The 17,490-nt window shown below is 33.4% G+C and overlaps 1 protein-coding gene across 9 annotated transcripts in view; it reads right to left on the reverse strand.

The window, feature by feature from the left end:
* Nucleotides 1-1,495: 1,495 nt before the first annotated feature.
* The window catches only part of SMARCA1 (SWI/SNF related, matrix associated, actin dependent regulator of chromatin, subfamily a, member 1), an 82,741-nt gene continuing 66,746 nt past the window's right edge, over nt 1,496-17,490 (reverse strand). For 5 of the 9 annotated variants that reach the window (XM_036226725.1, XM_036226719.1, XM_036226720.1 and 2 more), the window contains 2 exons: nt 3,234-3,344; nt 1,496-2,116 (listed from right to left, as the gene is read on the reverse strand). In XM_036226725.1, coding sequence (XP_036082618.1) covers nt 2,045-2,116; nt 3,234-3,344 — 183 coding nt within the window. In that variant the 3' untranslated portion in view covers nt 1,496-2,044. Of the gene's footprint in view, nt 2,186-3,202; nt 3,345-17,490 lie in introns of all 9 variants that reach the window. The other 4 variants (XM_036226724.1, XM_036226721.1, XM_036226723.1 and 1 more) reach the window with 3 other exon arrangements.

Here is a 17,490-nt window from a genome sequence, read left to right on the forward strand (position 1 = left end):
ACTGGGCTGTTTTTCAGTGCATGGAACTTGGGAGTATCGGTGAGATCTTCTCAGGTTTTCATTCTCTCCCACTCAAGTGACTATAACTTTTAATCTCATTAGAGTGGAAAATTCTAAAATTTTATGTTGAGTTAAGGAGCTCTGGATTGAAGTTTAGAGCCACAGGATGAGCTACTGAAGTATTACTTTGCTTATCTTTGCCTCCTTTGCAGGACTTATAGAAAGGGCAAGGATGAATTTGGGTATCTCTGAGTTCCTTGATCTAATATTATCCTAACGTCATCTCTTACTAGCATCCCAACAAAGTACAGCAGATGACAGTCTAAGTCCTAATATTGAAAACAGTTAAAGGAATCCAATCAAAAACATAGCAGTACGAAATATGTAATTAGACCATGAATAAAAACTTGGAAGAGTCCAGCAAACAGTGGGTTGTCATTCTAGATCTATTCCTATGTTGCAGGACCCCTATGAGAAGTCTGAGGATGTTAAAGATGCTGACTTGCACTCAGAGCTACCGAAGATTTGCCAGTGGTACACCAAATAGGATTTGATAGAAAATGCAAAAGATCTTTGCAGAGGAAGGGAGCAACTCTTTAATGGTCCAAACCTTGTTTGGATAACTAACACCACTTTCCTGTGTTCCCAGATTTTCTCATTCATTGTGTGTTTCACACTAGATTCTGATCCGTTTTATCTGTTCCCTCATAAACTGGCTTTGATTATGGTTAATTGCACACTAATTGTATGACAGACTCAGGTTCTTTCCTGAACAGACAGCCTCTGTAGCAGACAATAATGTAAAACATTCTGTTTGTTCTCCTCCATTTGCCAGCCCTCTTGCACATAAACAAGACAATGTGATTAGCTCTGGACAATGAAATATTAGTAGACATGACATGTATCACTTCTGGGCTGAGGCAATGAAGTGCCTACATGAGATTCTCCAGCTTTCCTTTTTTTCCTACAGCAGCAGAACAGGTCACATGTCCTAAGAGATGTAGCTATAAAACAGTAGAACCTCAGCCTGAAACCTTGAGTGACTGTATCGAGTATATCCCCTCCCATCCTCACATCCCTCTCACCTGCGATGGAATCTGTAGTGTGAGCAAGAAATACACTCTTGGTGTGTGTAACTTCTGACACTTTGAGATTGTTATCTGAGCATAAGTGTATTCCTGTAGAAGATAGCCCCCATTTCTTTTATATACATAGTACTAGTTGTTTATTTAGTTGTTTATAAATCTACATGTTCTACCCAGACTCCTCTGAACTGACAAAAGGTCATGCACAAGTCAGCAAGCAAAGCTTTAACTTTCAACCAAATACATAGTAATGAGCAATACAATTCAGTAAACACAACTATTTTCTACTGCACAAAAAACAGGAAATAATTAAATTTCTTATAGACATTTCTTTATTATATTTTCCCACTTGAATATTTAGAGAATAATTTAAATGTAATTCATACTGACAGCAAGCACAGTATCAAATATTTTTTTAATATTTTTCTCACCCTTTATTCCTTTAGAAAAAAAATATTTAGATGACCTCAAAGAAACAATTATTATGCTAATCACAGTATGCAGTAACACAACAAGCCCATACTCCATAGAAAAGAAAGCAACAAAGAAGTGAAAAAGTCTTTCTCCTCAAATCATTTTAATTCATTTTTCCACAGCCATATAAATTTAAAGTATGAAACAACAATAATACAGCTATAGAATCTAGGTTCTCTTTCAAAGCAGCGGCATATAAAACATAGAAAAGCTAAAACCTCAGCACAAGCTTCAAAAGAACAAGGACTGAGAGGATTCTGATGAAGACATGAAATGCACAAAATACAGTACACAAAAATACTAGAATGCATAAAATATAAAGCTACACATTTCTGGTAGAAAGCATTGTAAAATATATAAAATATGCAAGAAATCAAAACCAAAAAGATTTTTGAGTACCATGAATACACTGGAACTGGCAATTAGCATTTGAAGATGGGAACAAGAAAATAGCAGTTTCCCATTTAAAACTTTATTTCTAGGCTTTAGGATTTCACCTTCTTGACATCCTTCTTTCCAGAGCTCTCAGTAGCTGACTCTGCTTTTCTTTTCTGTGACTAAAATGGAAACAGATTTAATGTTCTGCTCCAATATGCACATTTTTAAATGGCCCAACAATGTTAAATCTAGGATGTAAATGCATTAAAAAAAAATTTTAACATGAATATTCACTTAAATGTTATACTCACAGTTAATGTCCTATTTAGCCCAACAAACTATATAACCCAATGTAAAATAACCTTCAAAGATGTTTCTTTTTAAGAAAAGACAAAATATGCATCAAAAATAGTCATCAACTGTCTACTTTCACAAACTACTATAAAGGTACTCTTATATTAAAGAACTACTTAATACTTAAAATTTTCTGGGGAAAATGTTATTTATGAATGTATTATTTTTTCAAACTGTATGATAGATGTTAAAATACCACATTTCATATATTCTATGATGTGTGTTTCTTTCCCACATGAGCATCTCTGAAATCAGGATGCATCTTAAAGTTGATCACGAGTTACAGTTACTTAGCAACTGTTTTTCTCAACACTACATACAATAATGCTGTGTCTTACAGTGTAACACATCTCAGACTTGATGAAATATGGTAGTTTACATAATCACACTCGAATAACATATATTAAAGACTATTTTAAATTGTAGCTATGCAAGGCAACCTGTCTGATTAAAACCAAGTCATCTTATTATTCAACAGTTAACTTATTAGCAAGTAAACCAAGTAAAGCTCTGCTGTCTGCTCAAAGTTCTCATTTGCATTCACAGTTCCACAAAGATCAGAAAACCTATTTGATCAAGTCAGAACTCCTGTTTCAAATTCAGCCTCATCCCATCCCATCCCAATCCTTTCCCCTACTCCCCAAGACAACTCTATTCTCAATTTGAAGGATTTTATTTGCATTATACTTTTGCTTAAAGTTATGAGGAATTTTTTTAAAATACTGAGCCCTATTACTAGGGAGTTCCTAACTATATGTTCTATAAACATATAGGAAATAAGGGGTCATAGTGTAATTCTTTTTCTGTCAAAAACAAATTAGCAGTTCATAAAAACAGTTTTTTATAATAGGTATCACTATGGCATTAAACATAATGTAGGCATTTTAATTATGTAAAAAAATGTGATCTACCTAAAAGTTAGGAAAATGCTGAAATTTTTACCATTGGAATTTTAGTTGCCCGTTTCTTCTTTTCCACTCTCTCTCTTTCCTCAATTTCCATATTTTCTTTCTCAATCAGTGAAATCAGAGTATTACAGCGTCTCTGGAATTCCTAAAACAAATAATAAGAGTTTTAATTTCTGCAACCCAGAAATAATCTTTAAAGAGTGATTATTTAATTGTATCATTTCTGTGGTACATAATTTCTTAAGTTAGTGTTCTTTAGAATAATATTCACACAGGATATTAATAGACTCCATCAAAAATATGGAGAGGAGGAAAATGTCATTTGATATGTGAACAGGTAAACAAACTATGGTACATCCATACCATAAAAAGGAAAAGAACTCTTGGTACACACAAAAATCTAGATGAACCTCAGGGAATTATGCTGAGTGAAAAAATCCAATCTTACATGCTATATTATTCCGTTTATATGACATTCTTGAAATGATAAAGTTTAGAAATAGAGAACATATCAATGGTTGTCAGGGTTAGGGAAAGGGGGAAGAGTGGGTGTGGCTATAAAGACCTAGCACAAGGGAGTCTTGTGGCAGAGCTGGTTACATGAATTTACATGTGATAAAACTGCAATGATCTACACACACACAAGTGTATGTATAACCAATGAAATATGAATAATCCCTATGAATTGTACTAATATCAATTTGCTGGTCATGATATTGTACTACAGTTACGCAAGATGTTATCAGTGAAAACTGGGTGAAGGGTGCATAGGACATCTCTGTATCTTTTTTTACAATTTCTGTGAATCTATAAATATTTCAAAATAAAAAGTTGAGAAAAATAACATAAAAAGGGGGGATGTCCTATTGCCAAAATAAGTTTTGGAAGTACTCAGTTTACAAAAGTGAAACAAATTCCTTACTACAGGGTTCCTCAGATACTTCAAGTTCCTGATGATCGATGTGAACCACTAGGCGAAAGAAGCAGAATGCAAGCAGTTCCCAAAGCTATTCAACCGAATAACTCTCTTCTCAAAGTACATCTTGTGAGATCAGAGTTCCGAAGAGCATATCTCAGGAAACACTACTGCATTTGTTAATTTGGAGCAAATGATAGCTGAAAATATTTTGCATTAACCTTGCCACTACCTATATTTCACTGCCAGCAAACCAATATATCCAACTATAAACAATTTTTATGAATTAATGGTGAGCATTAAACATGATTCATTAATATGGACATTCATAATCTGTATACTTTTCTATATTTTAAAGGTGAATAATAGTTTTATATAAAAGGATAAATAATATTTAAAAATATAATTCCTTTTCTGTATAAGAAAAAATGTCCGTTAAAATACAAAACAGCTAAACATGCAAATGAAAATGTAGGTTTATTGACAATTAAAAATCCCAACCAAAAAAAAATGGTCTAAGTTCAAGAACAGAAACCTCATTTAAAAAGTCCAAATATTTAAAATTTCATTCAAACTAATGATCAAAGAAATGCAAAGTAAAAGAATATCATCTTTATCGAATTAGCAATGATATGCACATGCATACTTCTGTGGTGTGTGATCCAGTATTGGCAGTAAGATGGTGAAATGACAAGTCTCATTCACTGATAACAGGATGCCAACATTATGGACTGAATTGTGTCTCCTCAAGATTCATATGATGAAGACTTAACACCCCCACAAAAGTGACTTGTCTGGAGATAAATCCTTTAAGGAGCTAATGAAGGTTAAATGAGGTCATAATGGTGAAGCTATAATCTGATAGGACTTGTGTTCTTATAGGAGGAAGAGACACCCAGAGACATCAATCTCTCTACACTCGCAAGACAAAGGACCATGTGGGGGCATAATGAGAAGCTGCCATCTAAAGGCTAGGGAGAAACCAACCAGAAACCAAACCTGCTGTATAGCACCTTGATCTTGGTCTTCCAGTCTCCAAAACTGTGAGAAATATGCGTTTAAGCCACCTGCAGACTAATATGCTACCTTTCTAGAAAGCAATTTGAGAATATCAATGAAGCACCTTAAAAATTTCATATCCTTTGAACTAACAATCCCACTCAGAAACTTTATGTAAGGAAATAAGGGATGTATACAAAGATTTACAAAAGAATATTTAGTGCCATTTTTTAGTAGGAAAATTCTGAGGACTAAATTTTTAGTAATTCGGAAATGAAATACACAAACACATCTTATTATATATGTATATACAGAGAAATAACTGAAAGAATATTAACTACAACATTACTAGTAGTTAACAGCAGGTATCTCTGAGAGTAGAACCAATGGTAACGTACACTTTCTTCTTTATACTAGCCTGTATTTTCCAAATTTTCTGCAATAAACATTTAGGTGTAGGGCAATCTGTAACTTTATTAAGAAATGGCAGAATTTTTTTAAAGTCTATCATTCAAAATAAAGCCAGAAAAGTGGCATACAACACAGGAAATGTTACATACGGAAATATTATCAACTATCCAATCATTTTCTACGCTCTAAAATTCATGCCCAAAAGGAGGCAGAAAACCAAAGACATTCTAGCCAGAAAAAAAAATTCCTCATTAACAAGTGATTGTTTAACTATTACAAATAACCTTAACAAACACTGGCACATTAAAGTTTCTTGTGCATATTCAATTACCCAAGGTTAAACAATTTAGGAAAACTAACACTGGAATTTTCCTTACTTACAAAAACAATACTGGTATCTTTAATATTCTTTAAAGCTTCATTCAATAACACACAAATTAAAAAGTATGTTATTCAATTTATCTATTATTATAGAAAGGGCTAAGTTGACCCTGATGAGATTTGAATGTTGGTTTCTAGGGAGACTAGATAGAATCTTGAAGCTGATTCTTGAATCATCATGCTATACCTTCTGGCAATTATTTTTCTTAATAAGTTATATAGTTGCCTCCGACTGCAGATAAATTAGATACACATTCATGGTTCATACAAGTAATTCAGGAAAAATAAAAGTAGTACTTTTGACAGAGTCTCATATACAGAAAAGTGGAATATCTCGAAATGATTATATACAGACTGTATAATAAGTTCTTACCTTCCATTCCTTTTAATCTGTCACTAACTACTCCAGACATAGAAAAATAATCTAACTCACTAGAGAAAAGCACCAAGGAACTGGAGAGTATCAATGGTCCTTTACTGCCACAGGTGATGGCACTTTCTGTAGAGATATCAAGCTCACTTTTTATCCACATGCTTAAAGACTGCCTAACTAAACAGAAGGTATCATAAACAGAACATTAGCTAAAACCAGAAATTACAAGGAGAAAGGCCAGATTACCAAGAAAATAGTGATGTACTTTTTGAGTAAGTGACTATGAAATTACTATGAGAAATTTCATGATGTCAAAAACACTTTCATCTTATATGATTTTTCCTTTCACATACATATTCCCTTATACCTACTTATCTTCCAATTTTCCTGAGGTAACAGGGAGTGGTTCATATGGTCTCATACTGTTTCTACAATTCTGTAGTCTAATAATCTCTTTCACTCACCATTTTCCAATGCTGAATTTAGGAATGAAGTTAGAGAGAAAAAAATCACACACAAGAGGAAGAGAGGAGATGTGAAAACAACAAAGACAATAGGAAAACAACAAATGGAAAGCTGTTCTGCAATGTTAATAGCTATGGCGAAAGATAAAAGTATTTTGTGTCCATGCATGTGTGGAAATGCTGGATTTTTAAAAAGTTAAACAAATTTCTTCATGGCAGGGCTTCTCAGAGCTTTTCACATTCTAATGTAGATTGGAAATGTCCAGGGCAGGATTCATTTATCATCATTTCCCAAACCTACTTGAACACAGAACTCTTATTCTGTATATCATTGTTTGCTTATCCTAGTACAATGTTTGGTAGAAACCAACTGGGGAAATGCTCTGCAGGGTAAGAATGATGGATAATGTTAAGTTTGGATCAAAGTACAAAAAAACCTAGAAACTGAGAACAAAGAACTAAGGAATTTTACTTAATTGACAATAGGGTTTCATTGATTTTTGAGCAGGAGGAGGAGTAATATAATCAAAGGTGTACTTTTGTACTTGGAAATCTTCCCTTAATACAGAGTGTCAACAGTGAGAGTTCAAAAAATTATAGACTCTTAAAGATTAGAAAGGGCCTTCAAAATTCATTCAAGTTGATGCTTGAATCCCTTCTATTAGGTCCTTGCTAATTAGTTGTCTGGCATGTCTAAATTCTTCCAATGATGGTGTGCTCTCTACCTCTCAAGGCTGTCTATTCCACCTCTGAACAAGTTAAAAATGTTCCCTTATGCAAAGCTACACTTTGCTACCTTCTAGATCCCAGCAATCAGTTCTAGGTCTAACTTCTATCATTATAGAAAACAAGAAGATTATTCTTCTGTATGATGATACCTCAAATATTGCAAGGCAGCTACCATGCTTCCATCACAATCAACAGGGGGCACCCCATACGCCCCTCATTTAGATTAAATTACCCATCCTTCATTTAACACTTTTCTTAAAAGGCTGTTTAACACTTGGTTATATAATTTCTTTCCACCTTTCTTACACATTCTTTTAAACCAGGGGTGTCAGCACATCTTTTCTGTGAAGAGCCAGATAGTAAATATTTTTAGCTTTCCAGACCACGTGGTCTCCATTACAACTACTCAGCTATGCTGTTGTAGCATGAAAGCAGCTGTATACAATATGTAAATAAGTGAGTATGGCTGTGTTCCAATAAAACCTTACTTACAGATACTAAAATTTGAATTTTGTAAAATAATTTTCACTTTACAAAATTTTTCTTTTGATTTTCTTTCAAACAGTTAAAAAGATAAATACTATTCTAGACTTGCAGGCCATCCAAAAACAGGTGTCAGGTTGCAATTTGCCAATCCATTTTAAACTACAGACTTTAGATTCACTTGAGACAAATTTTACTGCCTTGATTTTCCATACCTTTTTAATGGTTTATGATTCTATTCACTGCAAAGTCACTCAAGTTTCAACTTTTGAATACTAAGATATATATCTTTACCTTTATGTAATAAATGATCGAATGTTCACAATGAGTGGCACTGCTCCATAGTGTGTGGTAAACATCAATCATGCCAGGCACCAAATTCAAATATCCTTTGCCCCAATACTCAGCTTAAAAGCATCAATTCAAAAGGCATAGAAAGCATCAATATACTTGAAATGACTTATTAAAAGAGATTAAGGAGGCTCAACATCACATTTCCTATGCACTAAAATCCTAGACACTAAGCCTACCTAAGTCTGAATGACAGAAGGTCCATGCCCATAACAGCTGAAAGTCAAAAACAAGTGAGTGATCATAACAAAAAATAAATAAACAAACTGCATTCCACATCTGTATCTCTTAACTTTTTAGGTAGTTCTATAAAATGAGAATGTTCTTCTACAGTTCTAAGTAAAACAAAATAGGTATTTTTTTTCACTTTTGCTCTTTTATAAACTCCCTATACTTAACCTCCAGAATCAATATTTTCAACTATACATTGTGTGGTATATTTCCCCAGTTCTTGGAACCTCTATCATACTAACAAAAAGCAATGCCATTCTATAATAGAATCTCGGGGTTCCAGCACACCAGCAACTAAATGGAGGTTAATATTCTAAAAAATATACACATTTCTTAAACAAGTATCAAATGTGATGAAGCTTTTACTTAATTGCTGCTGCTTAAACATCATTATTTATAAAATGTTATGCCACCTCCTCACAAGGTAACACATAAGTATAAATTCATAAAACAAACTCCTGTTAATGCATTTGTTGTATTTCAGACTGTTAGAACTGTTTGGTCTTAAATCAAACACCATTGTTACTAAAAAAAACACATGATATTTACAACTAGATGCTCAAACTTATTTTAATAAATAAATGCTGCTGGGATGGTAGCCAAATAAAGTCTAGCATTAGAAAAAAGTAGATGAAAAGGAAAGAAAAGAACTCAAACCCATTGGCATATTTCTTCTCATTCTATCCAAATCTGATCCAACTGTAGGAGTCTATGAGATAGCAGCAAATTGAAGTTCAAAAGTTCCATGATCATTTATTCACTGAATGCCACTTTGTGCAAGGTGCTAGGCTGATCCCTTTAGAAATAACCAACTGCATTTGAAGGTTAAGAGAGCAGTATTTTTTAATGCCTCTGGGGTAGACTAGACAAAGGAAGAAAAAGAAGATGAGGTATAAATTTGGGAATCATCAGTCTATAGTTGGTAGCTGAGGTAGATGTCTGCCTACTTCCACAGGATGGTAGTTCTGAAATATAAATCCGATTGTGTCACTGACCTGTTAAAATCTTTCAATGACTCCCCACTTCCTATAGACTAATGAGCAAAGACTTTAACACGGCAGACAGAGCCCTTTGTAATCTGGCTGCCAGCTATTTCTTCATCTCTCAGAACTTCCTTACTCACACCCTACCATACCAACTTACTTGACAGTTTCTAAATATGCTGTGCTTGTTTATACCTTTGCACATGTTGTTTCTACAATCCAGAATATAGTCCCATGGAAAATTCCTAGGTTTTTAAAACTTGGTTCTAAGAAGGACCTCTTCTGTGAAGCCATTCCTCTGACTGAATCCCGAAAGCAAAGTTAAACACTACCTTCTCTATATATATCTCTATGTAGGACCTCTTCAAAATTATGGCTGAAAAGGGACATTTCCATCTTTTAAGTGCATGAGGTAATAAATCCTTATGAGCATAAATATTTAACATTTTAATAATTTTACAAGTCAAGAACCCATCAATATGTTTCAGTTTACCAGTTTTATCAATAATGTAAAAATTCATATTTCTCACATTAACAGTGTAATGCTCTAAAGCATCAATGTTAGTTGTTATCATACAATTAAGTAAAGACATGTAAAAAATTATAAGTGGCTTTCTTTATGAAGTTTTCTAGACCATGCTGCATAAGCAACAAACAAAAATGTTATTGTGACTACAGAATAAGTTGGAAATTTTTGAATTTGACTTTCACTTTTCTAAAGTATCTAAAGAAAATCTTTCTCTGTGAGCAACTAGTAACCTAATTAACATTTACTATTACTGATAAACCTATAAATAGGGAAGCAAGCTAATTTCTAAGAAAAATATTTTTTCTCCTACAATTCTAATTAATTCCATTTTTTAATTGTAAAGAACATTTCGTTAACAATAAAGTTGATTTGAAAACAAACAGTAATAACTTGAATTTTTTACTACACTATACACTATACTTTTTACTACACTGATCTCTGAGATGCTATCAGGAAAAAAAATTCATTTAAACTACTGCAAAAGGTAGGGCAATTGTAGTAATTATTTACTAATACTTTAATTGAAATCCAAGGTACATGGCCACAGGCAATGTGCATTCAGCTTCTTGAGCCGACTAGGAAAGAAAAAAGCTCCCCAAAAATTAAGGTGTAAAAATTTTTTTACTAAAATTAAGAGTCACAGCAACCCCGCAAAGGATGCAATAAATGGTTACATCAAGAAATGTTCCTCAATATGAATGTAATCAATGCCATGGGATCATACATTTAAAATGGTTAAAATGGCAAATATAATGTTATACTGTATATTTATCAAAATAAAAATTATTTTAAAATTTTTAAAAAAAGAAATGTTATCTCAGAGAGTTAAATTCTGCTTTTTCTCCTTTAGGTACTTAAAAAGGCCTAAGCAGGTCCTAAGAATTACTAATTAAGCTTGTCTTTTCCAGTAAACTGACTAATATGCTAGATCTTTTGGATCTCTAAGATTCTTCTCAAATCTCCCAGTCACATTAGTCTATCATTAAATGAACAGAAATAATACCCTGACATCCATTCCCTAAAAGGAATGGCAACAAAATTAATGAGCTAATGTTAGTAAACAGATTGGCAAACATTACAAAAAAGGTACTATAAAGTACAAAGTATTATCATTTCCTTTTTAGTCATTTGGTAAAAGTCCTTTTCATTCTGATAGTTTTTGAATGTCCTAAGACTAAGACTCAATTTTAAGATATTTTTCTTAGAAGGAAAATAGTAGGACTAGTCATATGCTCTGAGCTTAAAAATCTAAACGGATCATATCCTTCCTGCTTGTTTATATAGTTCAATAGAGACTGATTACTTAAAGACCACACAAGTTCTCAGAGAAAGAAATCATAGTATTTTTAGCACAGAGAAATGAAACTAAAACTTATTTTTTCTTCTGTATATCAAGAATTTTTAAATGGAGAAGAACCTCAAAGAAATCTGCAACCTTCAGCTGAAGGCTTTCAAAGTGAGGCATATGTAGAAGAAGAGGTTTATGCCTTTAAGCACTTTAAGATTGTCAATTTAAGTCAGAAGCAATGAATTCAGTACTTTGAGGTCTCAGAATGATATATAACTACCATGGTTTCTACTTTTTTTTCTATTTCACACTATTGGTGTCTCTAGGAAAGAGAGTCATCTTTAAGCAAGATTATGTTTTTAAAGATAGCTTCTTAAGTAAGCTAATTTTAAACATTAATTAGATTTTAATTGGAACACAGTGACACTGGCATAATGAATCAAATTACATACTCTGTATTTCTAAGCTGGGATTTTTTCAGTGAAACGAATTATTTTAATTTTTGAAATCACATCTGCATTTTTCAAGAGGGAAATTTTTCTTCCTAGATTGTGAATGTGATTCACTATATAAGAATAAATATTTAAAATGAGGGTGCAAAGAGATCATCTAGGAATACCAATAATATATTTATTTAATTCTCTAATGACTATTATTATAAAATATTCCAAAAAGATGGCCTAAACATATGCATATTTCAAAATATACTACCTGTACTCTAAATCGAGAAATATTAGCAAAACTTATCCATTAACCAGGAGGAAAATAAAACAATATGAAAGAAAAGTTCAACAGAAAGCTAAAAGCTTTAGATTAAAATATTTAAATATGAAATAAACTATTATATATTTTTAAAGATTCTTTAGAAATCAAATTCTACCTTTTAGAAGGTAATTAAGAGCAGAGACGTCACCATTTGCAACAGACAAAATGGTTTCATTTTGTAATCACCTATATAGTTAAGATATGCTCTTTGGAAAATACACATTAGAGATTTAAATTTCTTGGTAAAGGAAGACATAAATGTTTTGTAGAAAGAAGACAGAGGAAAAAAAAGATTCTTTACAAGGGAGTCCAGAGATATCTAGTAGTTACATACTTGTTTTTTCTCTTGGAAAATGAAATAAGGTTATATAATTCTACAGTCATGTTCATATTACAAATAAGATTTTCCTTGCATTTTTGAATCTGTTTCATCCTACTGCTTTTGTTTAATGATTCCATAAACTGAGAATGGCATTAAACTCTCAAGCTTTTAAAAAGTTAGTAAAATATTACTGAAATAATCCTTGAAGTTTAGCAAATGTTCCATCACATAAAAGGGCATGTATGATCTAAAACATGCTTCACCAAAAAGTAGGCATGTGTCTTTTACAAGTTGTTTATGCTATGCTAAATGAGATCATTATACACATAAAACTCCAAATGGCTAAAATTTTTAAATACAAGCAGTACAAACTTCCAATTATAAAATAAATAAGGAATGGAGATGTAATATATATAGCATGGTGACTGTAGTCAATAATATTGTAGTGCATACTTAAAAGTTGCCAAGAGAATAAATCCTAAAAGTTCTTACCACAAGAAAAAAAATTTCCTTTTAACTTATTATGGTGATCATTTCCTTTTAACTTATTATGGTGATCATTTTGTGGTGTACACAAATATTGAATCACTATGTTGTACACCTGAAACTAATAAGTTACATATCAATTATAACTCAATTTAAAAAAAATGCATGGCTTTTGAAAGGAGTTCTCTGCTAAACATGGTCACAGATGCACTGAGCTAGTAGGCACCTTAAAAGGCCAAGTATCTCATGGCCGAAGCCTTCAGTCATAACAGAATCTTATTTTCAAATCTAATACAAAAGCTATTCAACATTGTTCTTCAACAATCTATGTCAATGATCCAAAGAACCCTGTCAAACAACTCTCCCCGACGTCCAACCTCAGCGTTTCGCACTATATTCATTCTTATCTTAAATCTTTCTGCTGCATCTTATTAACCAATGCATCTCTTCATATTCTTTTGAACAAGTACAGCACTTTAAATTTATTTCTATTAAATGTCATGTTGTAAGATTCAACTGAACCATCATTCCAATTTCCTTTTGGATCCTGCCTTGATCCAAAGAATTTGCTAGTTCTCCCAGCATTGTCTATTCCATAAACTTGATGGTCACATTCTAATAACAATACAGGAACACTATAAATTTGTGTTAAAGTTTTAAGGAATATCTGATCTTATAAAGCATCCACCAAAATTAGAATCTTCAATATAGCAACTCAGATTTTTCTTTTCTTTTTAGTCATCTTGAACTGAAACTATAAAGTGAGTCAAACAAAATATTAAGCATTGCTTTGTACCCCTATGAACTTCTGGCCAAGAAAACACTTATGATAAATAGCAATTACTCAATTGTCCAATGTTTGAATTGTTAGCTTCTGGTTACTTCTAAATTTTAGGCTGTATAAATCTACTTTTGTTTTAATTACCTCAGCTGACAAAAGATTGATAACTCCAAAAATAAAAATGTGTTGCATTTATTTAAATTTCATCAGAACACTGCTAAGCAGTACTAGAACTTAACAGGGATACAATTCATGTTAGAAAGTAACAAAGTAAATTACATGCAGCTAAAATAAAAATATCTCTTCAACTTAAATATTCTGTTTCATAATATTCTTATGAAGACTTGACTTAGGCAATAAATCCTTCTCATTAAAAACAAATCCTTAAGCTATTCACATGGTCTTAAGTATTACCTGCCTAATTACAAAGGGGAAAATATACTTATAAAATGGAGAGCTCTAGTGATCACCATATTAACCAAATGATCAAACTTAGCATCTCCAAAAGTGTGACGACCTGACATATGTGCCTCCTGATGTCATGCAATAAGAAGTACACATCATTTATGTTGCATTCTTGCCAAAAATGCTTAACCCAAAACTAGCAATGAACACATAATGAGACATATGTGGGACATTCCACAAGACAATGAGCCCAGACACCTTAAAAAAAGTCATTGTCAGAGAATTCTGGGAAACATGGCAGAGTGAGAGACGTCCTCAGATCTCTCCCCTTGAAATAACAATAAGCTGAACATCTAAATATAAAACTGAACAAAAAACACCCAAACTGCACAACAGCATATCTGAGCGGGGGATCTACACGTAAGAGCTACCACAGGTCAGAATCCCTGGTGTTGAGCAGAGGACTGGGAGAAATAAAGAAGTTGACTCTCCCAGTCACGGGAGCTGCCTGCAGGAGGAGGAGGAGGAGAGAAAGAGCAGTGACTGCCCTCGGCAGCCCTGCCTGGAAGTGCTGTGAGGTCCACCCAGCTGGAAACAGGCCTGTCATCAGGGCAAAAAGTAAATAAGCAGGACGGCAAAAAACAACAGTTGATTTTATCAGCTGTGGTTGTAAAACCGAGGCTGAGATGCAGTTCCCAACCCCTAACCCAGAGGGCCCCTCCCCCCATACCCTCTGAGATGGAACACTGTGGAACCCCAAGGAATCTAAGCAAACGCTGCCTAGACTCTTGCTGACACTGACAGGGATTGAAACTGAGGGTATTTAGGCTTTCTATAAAGCAGGTATCCAAGAGGCTTAGATGCTACCTCCTGGAAACTAAAAAAAAAAAAAAAATAGCACCTTCTTTGCAGCAGACTAAAGAGAGACCTTTATATAATAATTTTTTTTTCTAGAAAAACAGCAGAATACACCTCCATTAATGCCCAGGCAGAGAAACAGTCCACTAAACACCATGAACAACTAAGGTGGCAAGGCATGACAGAAAGAAAGAGAAAAATCTCCAAAAAAATAAGCTTACGGAAATAGAAATATGCAACTTAAATGACAGAGAACTCAGGATGGTACTTCTGAAAAACCTCAGTGAGTTCTGAAATGAGTCATATCAACAATTTCAGGAATTAAAGGAACAACTAGGTGGGCTGAGCAAGGAGATTAAAAACCTCAAAAAGAACAGAATAGATCTTTTGGAGATAGAAAAAAATACACACTGCAAGAGTTGAAAAATGAAATAGCAAGACTGGGAAATAGAGTCTACCAAATGAAGCAAAAAATCACTGATATCGAAGACAGAAATCTAGAAATAAATCAGAAGGAACAAGAGAGAAACTAAAGAATGAAAAATAATTAAAGAGAAATACAAGAACTAGCTGATAGCATTAGGAGAGGAAACATAAGAACAGTGGGCATTATTTAAGGTGAGGAAAAGGAGCAGGGACTAGAAAGCATTTTCAGACAAATAGTAGACGAGAATTCTCCAAATCTAAGGAATGACCTGGAGCTTGGAATTCAAGAAATCAATAGAACACCTGATTATCTCAACCCAAAAAGGCCTTCACCAAGACACATTGCACTAAAGATATCAAAAATCAACGACAAAGATAGAATTTTCAAGGCAGCCAGGGAGAAGAAAACAGTAACTTATAAAGGAAAATCCATTGGATTATTATCAGACTTCTCAGCGCAGACCTTACAAGTCAGAAAAGAATGGAATCAAATATTTAAAATATTATGTGAAAGAAACTACCAGCCTAGAATAATGTATCCAGCTAAGCTCTCCTTTAGATATGAAATAGAAATTAAGACGTTTCCAGACATACAAAAAAATGAAAGAATTCTCCACCACGAGGCCTACATTACAGGAAACACTGAAAGGGGTCAGCTCACCTAAACAAAATGACAAAAAAAAATTAGGAGTGAGGTGACTATCAGGCAAATAGAAGCAGAGTGCATTCCTTACTAAGAATAGGGCTTTATAAGCTTAAATAATAAGAGAATTGCTATAGCAAGATGATAATGAACGTTCAGCATACATAGTGACAAATCGAGATAACAATGATTGAGAAAAGGGGAGGATTCAAAGATCCACATTCATAAAGGGGAATGGAGATAAGGCACAGGCAGAAGAAAATGGACGACAGTATATATATACCTATCATCTTCATATTTGTAATGGTAACCACACACCAAAGATTCAGAACCTAAGTTTATAACATAAAAAAAGAAGGACCGGAGGTAAAATCCACAAAAGCCAACGAAAATAAGGAAAACATTGGAGGTCCTAGTGAGTGTACTCAGACAAGAGAAGGTATAAAAGGCATCCAAATAGGAAATGAAGAAGTCAAACTGTCACTAGGTTGTGGACGACATGATTCTCTATACAGAAAACCCTAAAGACTCCACAAGAACACTACTAAAAACAATAAGCAAATATAGTAAAGTTTCTGGATACAAAATCAGTGTTAAAAAAATCCACAGTGTTCCTATATTCTAATAATGAAATGTCAGAAAAAAAGTGGAAAAAATAATTTCTTTTGTAATTATAACAAAAAGAATGAAATACCTAGGTATAAATTTAACGAAACATGTGAAGGACCTATATAATGGAAACTACAAGAACATATTAAAAAAAATTGAAGAAGATACAAAGAAATGGAAAGATATTCCTTGTTCTTGGATTGGAAGAATCAATATAGTGAAAATGACCATATTACCTAAAGCGTTATACAGATTTAATGCAATCCCCATCAAAATCCCATCGGCATTTTTAAAGAAATAGAACAAAAAATCATCACATTTCTATGGAAGCACAAAAGACTCCGAATTGCCAAGTCATCCTGAGGAAAAAAAACAAGGCTGGAGACATCACTCTGCCTGACTTTAAATTATACTACAAAGCAACAGTAATCAAAATGGTATAGTATTGGCAGCAAAACAGACACACAGACCAGTGGAACAGAATTGAGAGTTCAGAAGTAAACCCATATTTAAATAGGCAAATGATTTTTCACAAAAAAAAGCCAAAATCATACAATGGAGAAAGGAAAGCCTCTTCAATAAATGGTGCTCGGAAAACTGGAAAGCCGCCTGCAAAATAATGAAAGTAGACTATTGTCTATCACCACACACCAAAATTAAATCAAAATGGATTAAGGACCTAAATATAAGACCCAAAACAATAAAATGCATAGAAGAAAACATAGGAACTCAACTCAAGGAGCTTGGACTTGAAGAGGATTTTATGAATTTGACCTCAAAGGCAAGGGAAGAAAAGCAGAAATAAATGAATGAGACTACATTAAACTAAAAAGCTCCTGCACAGCAAAAGTAACTGTC

Source organism: Rousettus aegyptiacus, unplaced genomic scaffold, assembly GCF_014176215.1.
Source record: "Rousettus aegyptiacus isolate mRouAeg1 unplaced genomic scaffold, mRouAeg1.p scaffold_m13_p_9, whole genome shotgun sequence".
NCBI lineage: Eukaryota > Metazoa > Chordata > Mammalia > Chiroptera > Pteropodidae > Rousettus > Rousettus aegyptiacus.